This window comes from Raphanus sativus, chromosome 4 (genome assembly GCF_000801105.2).
Source record: "Raphanus sativus cultivar WK10039 chromosome 4, ASM80110v3, whole genome shotgun sequence".
NCBI lineage: Eukaryota > Viridiplantae > Streptophyta > Magnoliopsida > Brassicales > Brassicaceae > Raphanus > Raphanus sativus.
Genome location: NC_079514.1, coordinates 17,972,154 through 17,985,901, shown reverse-complemented (window position 1 = coordinate 17,985,901; position 13,748 = coordinate 17,972,154). Strand labels below are relative to the sequence as shown.

The following is a 13,748-nucleotide window of genomic DNA, read 5'->3' as shown; positions in this document are numbered from 1 at the left end:
ATAGTTCTGATACTCCTCCCAGAGCGTGATCAACTCTGTGTAAAACGTACTAATATCCAAAGAACCTTGCTGAATAGTACTCAAGCGTTGCTCGATCTCATATATGCGTGGAGCATCGTCTTGTTTGAAACGAGACATAAGATTCTTCCAAATACACTCAGCACTTGACATGAAAAGCAAACTCTGACCTATCTTCTTATCAACAGAGTTCATTAGCCAAGTAGAAACCATATCGTTGCATCTTGACCAAGAACCAGCATCACGATGATCAGAAGAAGGTTTCGGAATAGTACCGTCAATGAAACCGAGTTTGTTACGCACATTGAGAGCCATACGAACAGAGCGACGCCAAGAGTGAAAGTCCGCACCAGAGGCAAGACGATCGGTGACAAGTACCAATCCAGCATGATCGGAGCTATGGAGATAGTAAGGATTCTCATAGAGATCGACGATCGAACGAGTAGAGTTCGCCGGAGAAGATGTCATCGAATAGCAAGAACGCAGGGTCAAAACAAGAGAGAGATGCGATCCGAGCTAGAAGACGAAAGAGAAGACGAAAGCGATGCGAATCTGAGCTCGAGAAGATGAAATCGAAGCTCAAAGGCACGCAAATCGCAAAACCAGAACGAACCAGACGAAAGCAATAAGATCGAGAGAACGAATCACCAAGGAGATGATGAAATCGAAGAAAAGAGATGAGATCGAAGCACTCATGATGTGAATCGAAGCTCGAGAACGATGAAAATGGCGGAAAGTTTGTTATGCTCTGATACCATATCAAGAAGAGAGCAAGAATTTAAACTGTATTTCATTAATTAGTGAAAAATGTACAAGTGGTTGTTTATATACAAGTATATAGAAGAGTATAAGCAAAGCCTCTGTTTCTATCTAAGTATTAGAGACTAGTATACTCAATATGCCCGATACGAAAACTCTCTAGGAAAAGATCGAACAAAGAGTTTGGCTCTGCCCAAGCTTGGTTCAGTGTCGTTATAATCACTGTATTGTTCTTCATTGTAGCATTCTCCAAAATCCCCTTGAAACTGATCTTTGGTTTGGCCTGAAGCAACAACAAATTAGACAAAAGGAAAATTAGACCAAAGACTACAGATTCAAACCCTAGAGATCAGATGAAACAGAGTTTTGTATAAGAACTTACTGTTTCTTGAGAAATCTCTGATGAGTTGATATTTGGCAATGGTGGAGAGGAGGGAGAAGCGACAAGAGAACTGAGATTGTTGACACTAAGTCGTTGCAGAGGATAAGCTGCTTTGTATAAAACAAGACATGAAGCAGACAAACAAAGAAACAGAATCAAGATTCTTTTTACTTCCCTTTGCCCGAACATAAATTCTGAATCAAGACATTTACTGCGAGACCAAGAAGAAGAAGAGGAAGACGAAGAACTCATTGTTCAACTTTTTTTTTTCTTCTTCTTAGACTTCTTTTTTGTCGGTTCTTATATAACGTGCGAGACCAAAAGTTATGATTGGCATTTTTGTAACAGCAATGCTCGTTATTATTTTATTGTTTGTTTATTAATTTTTACTCCTAGTTAAGATAGACTTATTCCAAAAAACAAATACAAGTGGTAGAATCGTGTATTGTTATCTTATTGTGAATTATTGAGTTTCTTTTCAGCGATTTCTTTATTATTCAGACTGATATAAAATACAAGGAGTTGTTATAATATCCATTGTGTGGATGGACCATAACCAAGTACTTAACCAAGTACTAGACAAGTCCAACAAGTACAAGAGGAAGTGCAAGGAGGTTTACATCCGGTCTACATCGGTTCATCTATAAACCGGTCCGAGAAGAGAAGACTCAGTCAACCTCGTTATCATCACCTTGACCAAGTCTTCATGTATGACATCAATGTAGTCAATGTAATCAATGTATAGATTTACTTCCTTGTAAAGCATTTGTAAACCCTTGTACAAACCACTATATAATGTGGTGTTGGCTAATGAGAAATACACACAACATTCCTCACAAATCACTCTCCACATTCTCTTTAGTTTATAACACGTTATCAGCACGAATGTGCTCTCCACCTGAGAAGTCTCTCTCCACCTGAGCTCTCTTTTCCGGCCATCTTTTCCGGCCAGAAAATCCTATATTCAGGCGCAACTTTAAACCGCCGTATCTCTCAAACCTTGTGGAGCCAGAAGACGATCCACCTATCAATCTGAAGCCCAAGACGAGAAGAATCCGTTGCCGAAGACGGCTTGTCGATCCGATCTCTGACGCGTCGTCAATCGCATAAACACTCCGCACCGCCGACTGATGGTTTTCCGGCCAGCTCCTCCACCTCTCTATCAACCAGCTCATCTGTGGATCAGCTCTTTCTCATGGTGGTCCATTCAGATTCTTGTGGTGTAAAATGGTAAACTAATCTATCCATAAAATCTAAGAACACCATTATATCTGAAAAGAAATCTAAGGATCTATATGAATCCATAATATTAATCTTGTTTCTATGATCCATTGATCCATAAGAAACTTGATTCTGAATTATTTTGAATCCATAAAAGTTATAATTCTCTAAAGGTTCTAAGTATCTCAAAAACAGATTAAAATACCTAAAGATCTATATGAATCTTGTTTATAAAAACTTATGAACCATAAACTATTTGAGATAGCTTAAACCTATGGATGCTTTGGCCAATTTACCAGATGTGATAAACATGAATGTATAATCTGGCCAAAACAAAAATCCATGAATCCTTTTCTGTGCCACTTTCGGCCAGATCTCCCAAATTCAGTCAACCCATCCATAAAATCGAAATTAAAATCATTCATTGCATATCCTTGACCAATAATATTTATTTTGTATCTGTCAAGAGTTTTAAAACTTTTCTAAATGCAAAATCAGATTTTATAAACTGAAAATCGATTTTATAAATGCTTGCTTGATTTTATTAATTGCATATCTTTGACTGAAAATGTTTATAAAAGTTTTATAGCATATAGTCTTGATTTTAAATTGATATGTCATAGAATAAAATCTGCATGAAATCATTTGATCATATAGGTTGATAGCTAAATAATTGAACCAACCTTGAATAGATTTCATATCATATTGAATATTGATCATATAAGTTGATAGTTAATCTTGATCTTTTACCATGCTTGAAATTGATGATTAAATTATATAGTAATCTTGTTGCATACTTGATTGCATCTGTTCATCTTGAATCATCTTGAACCAACTTTGAATGCAATTGTCATATTGTTTAAAATCTGACCATGCATAATTGTCATATTGCTAAGACTGATTTTATGTTTGCATATCATTGACAATCCTGATAATAGTTCATATAAATTAAAATGGTTCATATTGCTTGCATCTAAATGTTCACACTGCTTGCATATAATTAGACCAAATCGGTTTTTCATTTAAACTTAGCATGTTTGCTTTGATTGAAATTATAATCCTGTTTAAACCGATCAAACATGGATAAGTAAATTGTTAGATCATTCACATATCATGAACTGATCATTTCCATGCATCTTCTTGTCATATAGTTTTATTAAGAACTAAGCATGATTGTCTTTATTAAAATATAACCAGCTTTGAAACCAATTGATTGAAAATCTAATTGAATTTGGTTTAGTCATTTCCTGAAAATTATAAATTTTCTTGTCTTGGTTTACCCGGTAAAGGGGGGAAGGAATCGGTTATTATTTTATGATCTTTGAAAACCAAATATCCTTCGGTTTTAGTTTCATTTTATGATCTTTGAAAATCAAGTATCCTCATGCATTAAGAATCACATTTATATTATTTTGGTCCAATGCTTAGGACAGAACATACATCCGATTAGTTCTTGAGCCATGCATTTATCATTCGACCATTGTGATCCTGCTTGATCCCATAATAATGATTGATCCTTATTCAAAATTCTAAAGGGCTTGGAAACCCTATATGAAATTATATACATATATATAATCAATCCAAATATGAATTATAATTAAAAGGATCACTAGATGCAGTGATCAATTGATCATTGTCATACTAGAATTTCTTAAAGCAATTATATTATATGATTTGGGGGAAGCCTTATTAAATCATATAAATTAAATCATATAAATTAAGGCTTCTATTGCTTGCATAAATTCTTGATGCTTGAAAGCAAAGTTAAATATTCAGATGTTGAAAATCATCTTGAAATCTAAATCTTGGTGATTGTATCTAAATTTCTCACTTTTGAGATAGATACAAGGCGATTTTCTTAATCATACGCCATCACCTTACTGAAAGTCTCAATGATCAATATCTCACTATTGAGAATCCTCTGGACCTTTGGATAGAACTGAAATCCAAATATGATCACCATAGTACGGTGCTATTACCAAAGGCCCTATATGATTTGAGGGACCTAAAGACCCAAGACTATAAGTCTGTGGATGAGTATAACTCGGCTCTATTCATGATAGTCTCAAAGTTGAAACTGTGTGGAGAGACTATCACATATGCTGACATGTTAGAGAAGAAATTCTCTACATTCCACAAGCAATGCTTTGCTTCAGCAATAATACCGAGAAATGGGTTCCTCCACATATGCAAATTTAATCTCTTGTTTGTTGCTTGCTAAGCAAAACAATGAGTTACTCATGAGGAATAGTGAGATGAGGCCTCCTGGATTTTAAGGCATTGCCTAAGGCACATACGGCCACAGAGCCAAATGAAAGAGTCAAACCATGGCCATGTGAAAGGCCATGGAAGATGGCAAGGGTGTGCGTGGATATCACCCACAGTCACTCCATAGTCGAGGCCGAGGCCAAGGTTATCAACCTAGCCGTGGGTATAAGTCCGTGGGAATAAGTCCGATTTTAAAAACCCAGGCCTCGACCAAATCTGCTTGCCATCAGTGTGGGATGAATAATCATTGGGCCAACCGATGTAGAACTCCCAAACACCTTATTGAACTCTACCAGGAGAGCATAAAGGGATAAAACCCTATGACCCATTGGGTCCATCTAGATGGTGCGAATAATTTCGACCATGAGAATGATGATCAGCTTGAATACGAGACTTCATATTGCCTTAAAGAGGCCAATTAGATTTCGACATCATTTTACTTTGTCTTTGTTCTCTATAGTGGACCAAGCCACATTACATTAAGAGACAAAAGATATTTTATTCAAGGTCATGGCTAGTCCAACCTCATGATGCTTAAAGGCACACATCTAAAAATCTCTGATGCATTACATTCCACATAAATCAAAGTGGAATTTATCAAAGTTTCAAAGACATTCATATGAATAGTCTACATATTGAAACTATGGGCAAAGGAAAGAAAGAATTCCTTATGATTTATGAAAATGCCCAAGGCCAAAGGAAAGTCCTAGAGACTATGCCTACTATATCTATAGGCCTTCTTTGAGCCAAGATAAATATGATTGTGGGTTAATACCCCAAATCACTTTCCAAAGAGTTCAGGGAAGCCTTTAACATATGGCACGACATGCTCGGCCATCTAGGCTCTATTATGATGCATAATATACTCTTGAACTCAACTGGACATTCCTTGAAAGAAAGGAAAAGAAGTCCGACCAAGGCATTGCCTAAAAGGCATTATATTCACCCTATAAGACCCATTGAATTAAGAAGAAAATATGGTTTCCAACAATGGGCAAAAGAGAATAAGAGTACCTAAATTAAAATCGCCTAAGTGGTCGAGACTACATTCTCTATTGATCTAATGATCAATATGATAATAGGCAAATAGCCAGGGCAATCATAATCATGTTTGATTGACCCACGAAAATTATCACTTAGATGGCATTTCCATACTTAGCCATCTGAATTATGATGCAGAGATTTAAAAGGGCACAAAAGCTATCCCATAAGATCTCACGTTTGTGCAATTTATATCTATGCACAAGGGAATTTATTGTCCCAAGCACTACGAATTAGAGTATGTTCATGAGGGGGAGAGGTAAAATCCCATGATACATGACCATACTAAAATTCGTGAAACATGGTCCACAACCATATTTCATATTGGTTGAATTTATCATATTATGACCATTACCTATAAGGTTCAAAATCTAAAAGTCCATATGCTTGGGGACATCATGAGTTATAAAAGATTAACTTGCATCAGGCCATAGATATTATATCAGGCCATATAAGTGATAATAAATATTCCCACCTCAGACTAATACGGGTCATGAGTCCAGACATATATCATATTAAGATATTATGAATAAATCCACCACAAATATATGTGCCATCTAAGATCAAGTTATCTTAGAATCTCATAAGGAGGATTGGGAATATATATGTTGGATATATATTATGAATATACTTTCTCCATAAGTTTAAAAGAAACCTTGAGCCAAAATGGGTGATTTAATCATAGGCCAAGGAACAAGGATTACATAGAGTTTATGAATCCCAATATCCAACATTTGAAAGGAGAAGTAGTAAGCTGGTAAAGAATGGTATCAACCATCATTGTCTTGGCAAAGATCCTCGGACTAGAGAAAGATTTATAGACGTCCATATGCTACAATGATAGCAAAATAAAATGCCAGACACATTGACCCGAGAAAGAATGACTATGTCATCCCAGCTTAGCACCACACGGTTTTGATGTCTTAAAGACACAACCAAGTTGCTACAGAGTCTAATATAAGACCAAATATATGTTCCAAAAGGAACCTCGGAAATTAAAGAAAGGTGCAAAAAGAAACCGAGGTCATATATTTTCCAGACTAGCCCGGGATGGCTATGGCTGAGGTGCCTACTAATGTGGTTCGGGACGCTGAGCCTCTTGGTACCGAGGGCATACCCATTGACTATGATGAGATCTCAATTAATTATTTGATGTCTGGAAATGGAAGGAAACCATATATATATAAATGTGTCGACACAATACATTCATAGAAAAAGCGCGAATATGTAGCACATGAATAATGAATCGAGGATCATGAACCCACGCAAGAGTACTCATAATAATGAATAAAGAAAGAAAGAAACGTGGGGTTTCTAAAAGTGACAGATAAAGGCGTATTGAATTGGCCATGAATATGTAAACGCCATATGATGCCCAGTGAATAGATAAATCCTGAAAGAAGGATAAAATCGTGAGACAGACCAAGGGAGGTCTATATAATCCAAAGTGGTGGATAATACTACATATGTCACTACATATAATGTCTGGAAGAAATTCAAAAGATGTAGTATGTTATATATGACTCACTGGATGATAATAATATTATTGGTACCTAAAAGGTTTACCAAAATATACTGAGCTCAGAATCATAAGATGAGAAAAGAAGTTCTCATGAACAGCATTTTCCTAAAGCTGTCCATGGACTGAATTAAATTGCTACATGTAAGCAAATAAAAGGTTCTATAAGAACAATTCAAATCAGTCCATAGAGGAATTTTAAAATCCTTGTGTTATACTAACCAGCCTAAGATAGGTTAAATGGTTATTCATCAAACCTTAGAAAGGTTATAGACCATCACCACAAATTAGCCAAATTTTGGTAATACTTATGGTTGGTCAAAATTCTCAGCATGAACCAACCAAGCTGTGGTATGAATGAATAAGCTATCATAAAGATAAGCTATAAGATCAAAGTTCATCTTTGAACAAAAGGTGTAGGACCGCATTATGTGTCCATATGCTACCAAACGGGTCCGACCATATTATAAGATTTGGTCCATGATAAAGCTGTAGATCATGGATGTCATTAGACATAAATTTGAGGATCAATTAGATCAATTCTATGTCATGACCGTGTCCGGCCTAGATCAGTCCAATCGTCCATATATATATGTGTACGAATTGCCGGCACACTAAGACTGCAAAATGTCTTAGATCGATCATAGATAAACTATGGATATAAGGATCATGATCTAACAGACATGACCTATGTATAAAGTTGCCTATGGCAAATAATATTATACTCATAAAGCTAAGGCATGTCCATAAGTCCTAAAGAGCTAAGTAGCTCATACTTGATATAATGATGATCCATATTATATAAAGGATCTAAAGTACTAGCCAGCCAATATTATGGAAAGGCATATAAAAGTGATTTGGTCAAGGACCATAATCAAACGACCAGAGTATAAAATAGTACATTTTATCTAAAGTACTAAAGTGGTCGATATCAAAGTGGTACATTTTCTAAAGTACCATCAGGATTCTAAGAGACATGATATGTCCGAACAATACAAGATTGTTCAAGTAAGAATCCATGAACATCTATTCAGCAAGTGATGTTCAAATCAGGGGGAGTAGTATGTGTTGTACTCTTTTTCCTTAACTATGGTTTTATCCCAATGGGTTTTCCTAGTAAGGTTTTAATGAGGCAACATTAAGCATATTATGAACTCATATGGTTATGGCATCCAAGGGGGAGTGTTATAATATCCATTGTGTGGATGGACCATAACCAAGTACTTAACCAAGTACTAGACAAGTCCAACAAGTACAAGAGGAAGTGCAAGGAGGTTTACATCCGGTCTACATCGGTTCATCTACAAACCGGTCCGAGAAGAGAAGACTCAGTCAACCTCGTTATCATCACCTTGACCAAGTCTTCATGTATGACATCAATGTAGTCAATGTAATCAATGTATAGATTTACTTCCTTGTAAAGCATTTGTAAACCCTTGTACAAACCACTATATAATGTGGTGTTGGCTAATGAGAAATAGACAACAACATTCCTCACAAATCACTCTCCACATTCTCTTTAGTTTATAACAGGAGTACAATAATAGTGCATATTAGTTTCCCTTTATCAAAAAGGTGCATATTTTTTATTAACGAGAGTATCTCAATTTTACGGAGGTCCAAATTAATCACAAAAGCAAAGTGTAATCCATGGATATTTCCTTTTTTTTTAGTATACAAATGAGCCGTAATCATGAGTTCATATTTGTGTTGGTGTCTAAAATCTGTTAGTGTCCTAAACCTCTATATTTACCACTTGATCACAAGATCCTGGACAAATAGTGTATAATTTTTGGATTTTAATTGTCAACTTTTAGTTTGTGTTTCTGAATTTGTGGTTTTTGATTTTGATGTAGATTTCAGTTTTTAAATGCCAAATTATTTATTTTTTGATTTTGATATATTTAAAAAAGTCCTTTTATGTGTTTAAGATTTATCAAAACTAAATTTTACAAAACAATACTTTCAAATTGTATTTTACTCAAAGTAACGACTCAAAAATTAAATGAAAAATCATTGAAAAAATATACATATATTTGATTTCATAGAACTACAAATGTTTCACACCATTATGAAATAAGGGTTTTGTGTATAAGTTTAAATGAGCATTTTGCCACCATATAAAAATAACATTTAGTTAATTAGATGGTTGATGAAAAAATATCCTTTGTAAGAAGAAGAAAATGCTAACTTACAGACTTTTTAATAAAAACATACATATTCTGATGTTTGGATTTCATTCAAAGAAACTCTGAAAATATAGTTTTTGATTTTAGGCTGATAAACTAAAACAAATCTGTTTCGAAGTCTGCAAACAATAAAGACCTAAGTTTTAGGGCTATGGTTAATACCAACGATCAACAATGTTGATTTAATGTGTTCATGAAATTAATCTTTTTTAAAAGTCTGTTCATGAAATTTTAGTTTTTTTTTTTTCAAGACTTATGTCTCCAGAAAAGTCATAAAGCCGGCTTGATTATCTAACGGGACAATTGGTGGATATTCATAAGGACCACGTAAATGAAGAATATAGCTATGTTACAGTGATACTTTTTTGATATGAAAGGTTACGTTTAAAATGGACAATTCTTTTCTTTATAGTGCGTATGCATGAGAAAAATGTGAAAAAGGAAAAATGCGAACACTAAACTATACTATACTTAATGTAGAATAGTCTTATTATCATACACACAAATGGCTTCTAATTACAATATATTTAAACTACCTATCTCTTGTTGCACAAGTTCCAAGTGGTGTAGAATAGTTTTTGTAACATATACCCTAAACTCAAATCCTAAACTCAAACCATATACCCAAACCATATACCCTAAACCCTAAACCCTAAACCCAAACCCTAAACCCAAATCGTAAACCCTAAACCCAAATCCTAAACCCTAAACCCAACTCCTAAACCCTAAACCCAAACCATATACCCTGAACCCTAAACCTAAACACTGAACCCAAACTTTGAACCCTAAACCCAAACCATATACCCTAAACCCAAACTCTAAACCCAAACTCTAAACCCAAACCCTAAACCCAAACCATATACCCCAAACCCAAACCGTAATCATAAACCCTAAACCTTAAACCTAAACCCTTATCCATTACGTGATTATACTATACATATTATGGTATGGAATACTAGACACACCCACAAACTTTGTATATATGAAATTCTCTAAAATTTCCTTATATATAGAGAGAGATGATGAGCGGCGACGGTGTTGGAGGACAAACTAGTGTAACTGATGAAGTAATGAGTAAGAAGAACCAGGAGGCAGAGAAGGAGATACAAATTACAAAAAAAGAAATGTAACATACTATACTATAATTTAAAACAATATAGACAACTTAATACATAGAAATATCACGATGTAAATCGGTTATAGATTCAGAAAAAATGACAGTGATATCCTGCCACGACAAGTGAAAAGGAGGGGAGGGGGGGAGGGACACTGCATAAGAGGGGAGGGGGAGGGACACTGCATAAGAGGGGAAGAGGAGTGGAAGGAGGAGGAAACATTAAGACATTGTTTCTATTCTATGTTATCAAATAGAATAGTACAACACAATGGTAACTGTTTATCTTCTCCAAAAGTTTTCATTTCTCTAGCCGTCGTCATTTCTATTTTTTCTTAATGACTCTTGCTCATAATTTCATTCTTCACATGAATTATATATGATGTGATACAGTTATGTTCTATTTGTAATCCTTACCACAACAAACAGAATACTAAAAAAAATCTTGTCTATGAATTAAAAAAAATCATTTGTGCAATGAAACACACGCGCATGATAATTTTGTCATTAATACATAATATACAGAGAATATTATAGCCATCAACTTGTTATGGATATAAAGTTAATATTTTTTCTACTATGTACATGGCTCCAAGTTTCCCTTATCTAATCTATTAAAACTGAAGTACAAATAGTACTTAGCCCTGAGTTTTGCACAAAAATTACAATGATGTGCCATTGCCATAAAAACACTGTAGTTTTGCATTTTTGGTAACCCATTAATTTTTTAAACCAAAAAAATTTCTTAAAAATCTTAAGAAAGAAACAACTTAAGTGAACTAAATTTAAAAACGTATACTAAATTTATAATTGATCTTATAAATCCCGTGAAATCCTTATTTTCTATTTCTAATTTTTTCAAAATCTTCAAAAAAATTAATTCAATTAAATTTTTAGAGAGATACACGATTCCCATAATATTTTTATTTCTTTTATTGTATATATATCTTAAAATCAGGGAATTTGTTAATACCAAATCTGCAAAGGATCCAACCCAACTTAATAACTGCATCTAAAATTAATTGAAAAAATACTAATAAAATATTAATAGTTGATCAAAACCGTCACTTAATGGTCACAGCATCAAAATGGTCACGGCATAAAAATACTTAAAAAATACTAACCGCATCAAAATGGTCACTTAATAACTGCATCTAAGTATTAATAATTGATCAAAACCGTCACTTAATATTATGATAAATAATACTAACAAAATAAATAAAAACACTTAATATTATCATAATTAATCAAATATCACACAAAACGTTATAAATCGCTACAAATAATTTCAAATCTCATAATATCAAAAGTTGGTTCCTTCTAGCGTTTGCGGTTGCGGACGGATAAATAATTTTTTTTTATATTTTGAATGTCTTACTTTATGTTTTAATAAAATATTATAAATAATTTATATTTTAATTTACCTTAAATTCACTAACGATATAATTTTTATTTTATAATAACTTTAAACTAAAACTATTCAATATAGTTTTTAAACATTAATATATATACACATATAATTTTCATTCGGGTTTGGTTTGGGTCTGTTTGGGTTTCGGGTTTCTGGGGTCAAAGATTTCAGTTCCATTCAGATATTTCTAAATTTTGGTTCGGATCTTTGCGGGTTCGTTCGAGTTCGGATAACTCATTTAAATTATTTTTAAAATTCATTATATACTTTAAATTTCTCAAAATATATAAACAAAATAATATATTACAAATAAATCTGAATAACATATGTCTAAATACCTAAACTTAACATATAAATTGGTTTGATTTAAATATTTGGATAGATAATCAATAATTATTTTAAGTATTTTGGTGTTTTGAGTGGACTTTAACTATTTTAGATATTTACATTTGACTATTTATATATATTTTCAATTATTTAAACTAACTTAAGAGTACCATATATGTTCTAGATGCTTTTTATACATTAAATCTTAAAAATAATATATATAAGTATATAAATCTATTTCAAATATATTCGGGGGTATCCGAAGTATTACAGTTCGGTTCGGTTTGGTTCGGATCGGAGTCGGTTCCAGTTCTCTAGATACCAAATCTTGAATAATTTTGATATTTTATCAATTTGGTTTGGGTTTGGTACTTCTTTTTGGATCAGGATCAGTTCGATCTTTTGGATTCATTTTTTTGCCTAACTCTAATATTGACATAAAAACAACATATTTTATAAAAAATACGCCCGCACGGGCGTGCGGGTCAAAATCTATTATTATTATAATTTAAATAATAATATAAGACTATACAATACTTTGACAAAATCCTTAGACTGATTGGCCAGTACAGTGTAAACGCGTGGGTGTTTTTTATTAGCAGTTATATTTTTTAAAAAATGTTTATGGTTGTCGACCTGTAGGGATGTCAATTAGGACTGAAACCCGCAGCCCGAACCCGTCTGACCTTAAAAATTATCGGGTTAGGTTTAATTTTATAAACCACCCCAAAATTGGGCTATTCGGGCTAAGCACATTTGAGCTTTGGATATTTTGGGCTTAAACCCATTTGGATTCGGGCCGGTCCGAAAACCCGAAACTTTTTATTTTACTTTAAATATTATTATTTTTGCAATCAAAACCTTTTTTTAGTATTAACATATTATTTAATATTTTAACCCAGACTCATAAAAATATAGAAAATTGTTAATGTACCTTATTGCTTGATCATTACAAATGTCATATTTTTTTTGCAAATGTAACTTAAAAGTCTGTTCAAAGAAAAGAAAAAAAAAACTTCTTATTTTATAACATAGGTTTTCAACATACAAAGTATGAAATGTTTGATCATATTTATCATAAATTTTGTTCTTTTATATGTTTGATTTAAATTTATATTTGATTATTTAAATCTTATTAAATTTGTTTAGTTTACAATATGTTTTAAAGCATACGAAAAAGTAAAATATTTTGATAAAGAAGAAAAGTTTAAATTCACTTTACATTTTAAAATAAAAAGTTTTTTTATGAAAATTCATATGTATTAAAACAATAGAAATGACAATGACACATTATTTTTCGAAAAGTCCAAAAAAACTCGAAAAGCCCTATAAGGGTCGGGCTGGACTTTGAATTATAGGCCCAAAATATTTCCGGGCCGGGCTGGGCCGGACTCAAATATTTACGAGCTTAGCGGGTTTGGGTCGGGCCGGGCCAGCCCGGATTGACACCCCTATCAACCGGTCATGATAGACATTTCCTCACGTTTATTTTATTTACT

General features: G+C 33.4%; 1 protein-coding gene across 1 annotated transcript; it reads right to left on the bottom strand.

The window, feature by feature from the left end:
* Positions 1-793: 793 nt before the first annotated feature.
* LOC108850453 (uncharacterized) lies at positions 794-1,467 on the bottom strand. Its single transcript, XM_018623984.2, has 2 exons — positions 1,160-1,467; positions 794-1,060 (listed from the first exon to the last, which is right to left on the bottom strand). Exons 1-2 carry the CDS (start codon positions 1,409-1,411, stop codon positions 896-898), a joined length of 417 nt encoding a protein of 138 aa, XP_018479486.2. The 5' UTR covers positions 1,412-1,467; the 3' UTR covers positions 794-895.
* Between the last annotated feature and the right edge of the window lie 12,281 nt (positions 1,468-13,748).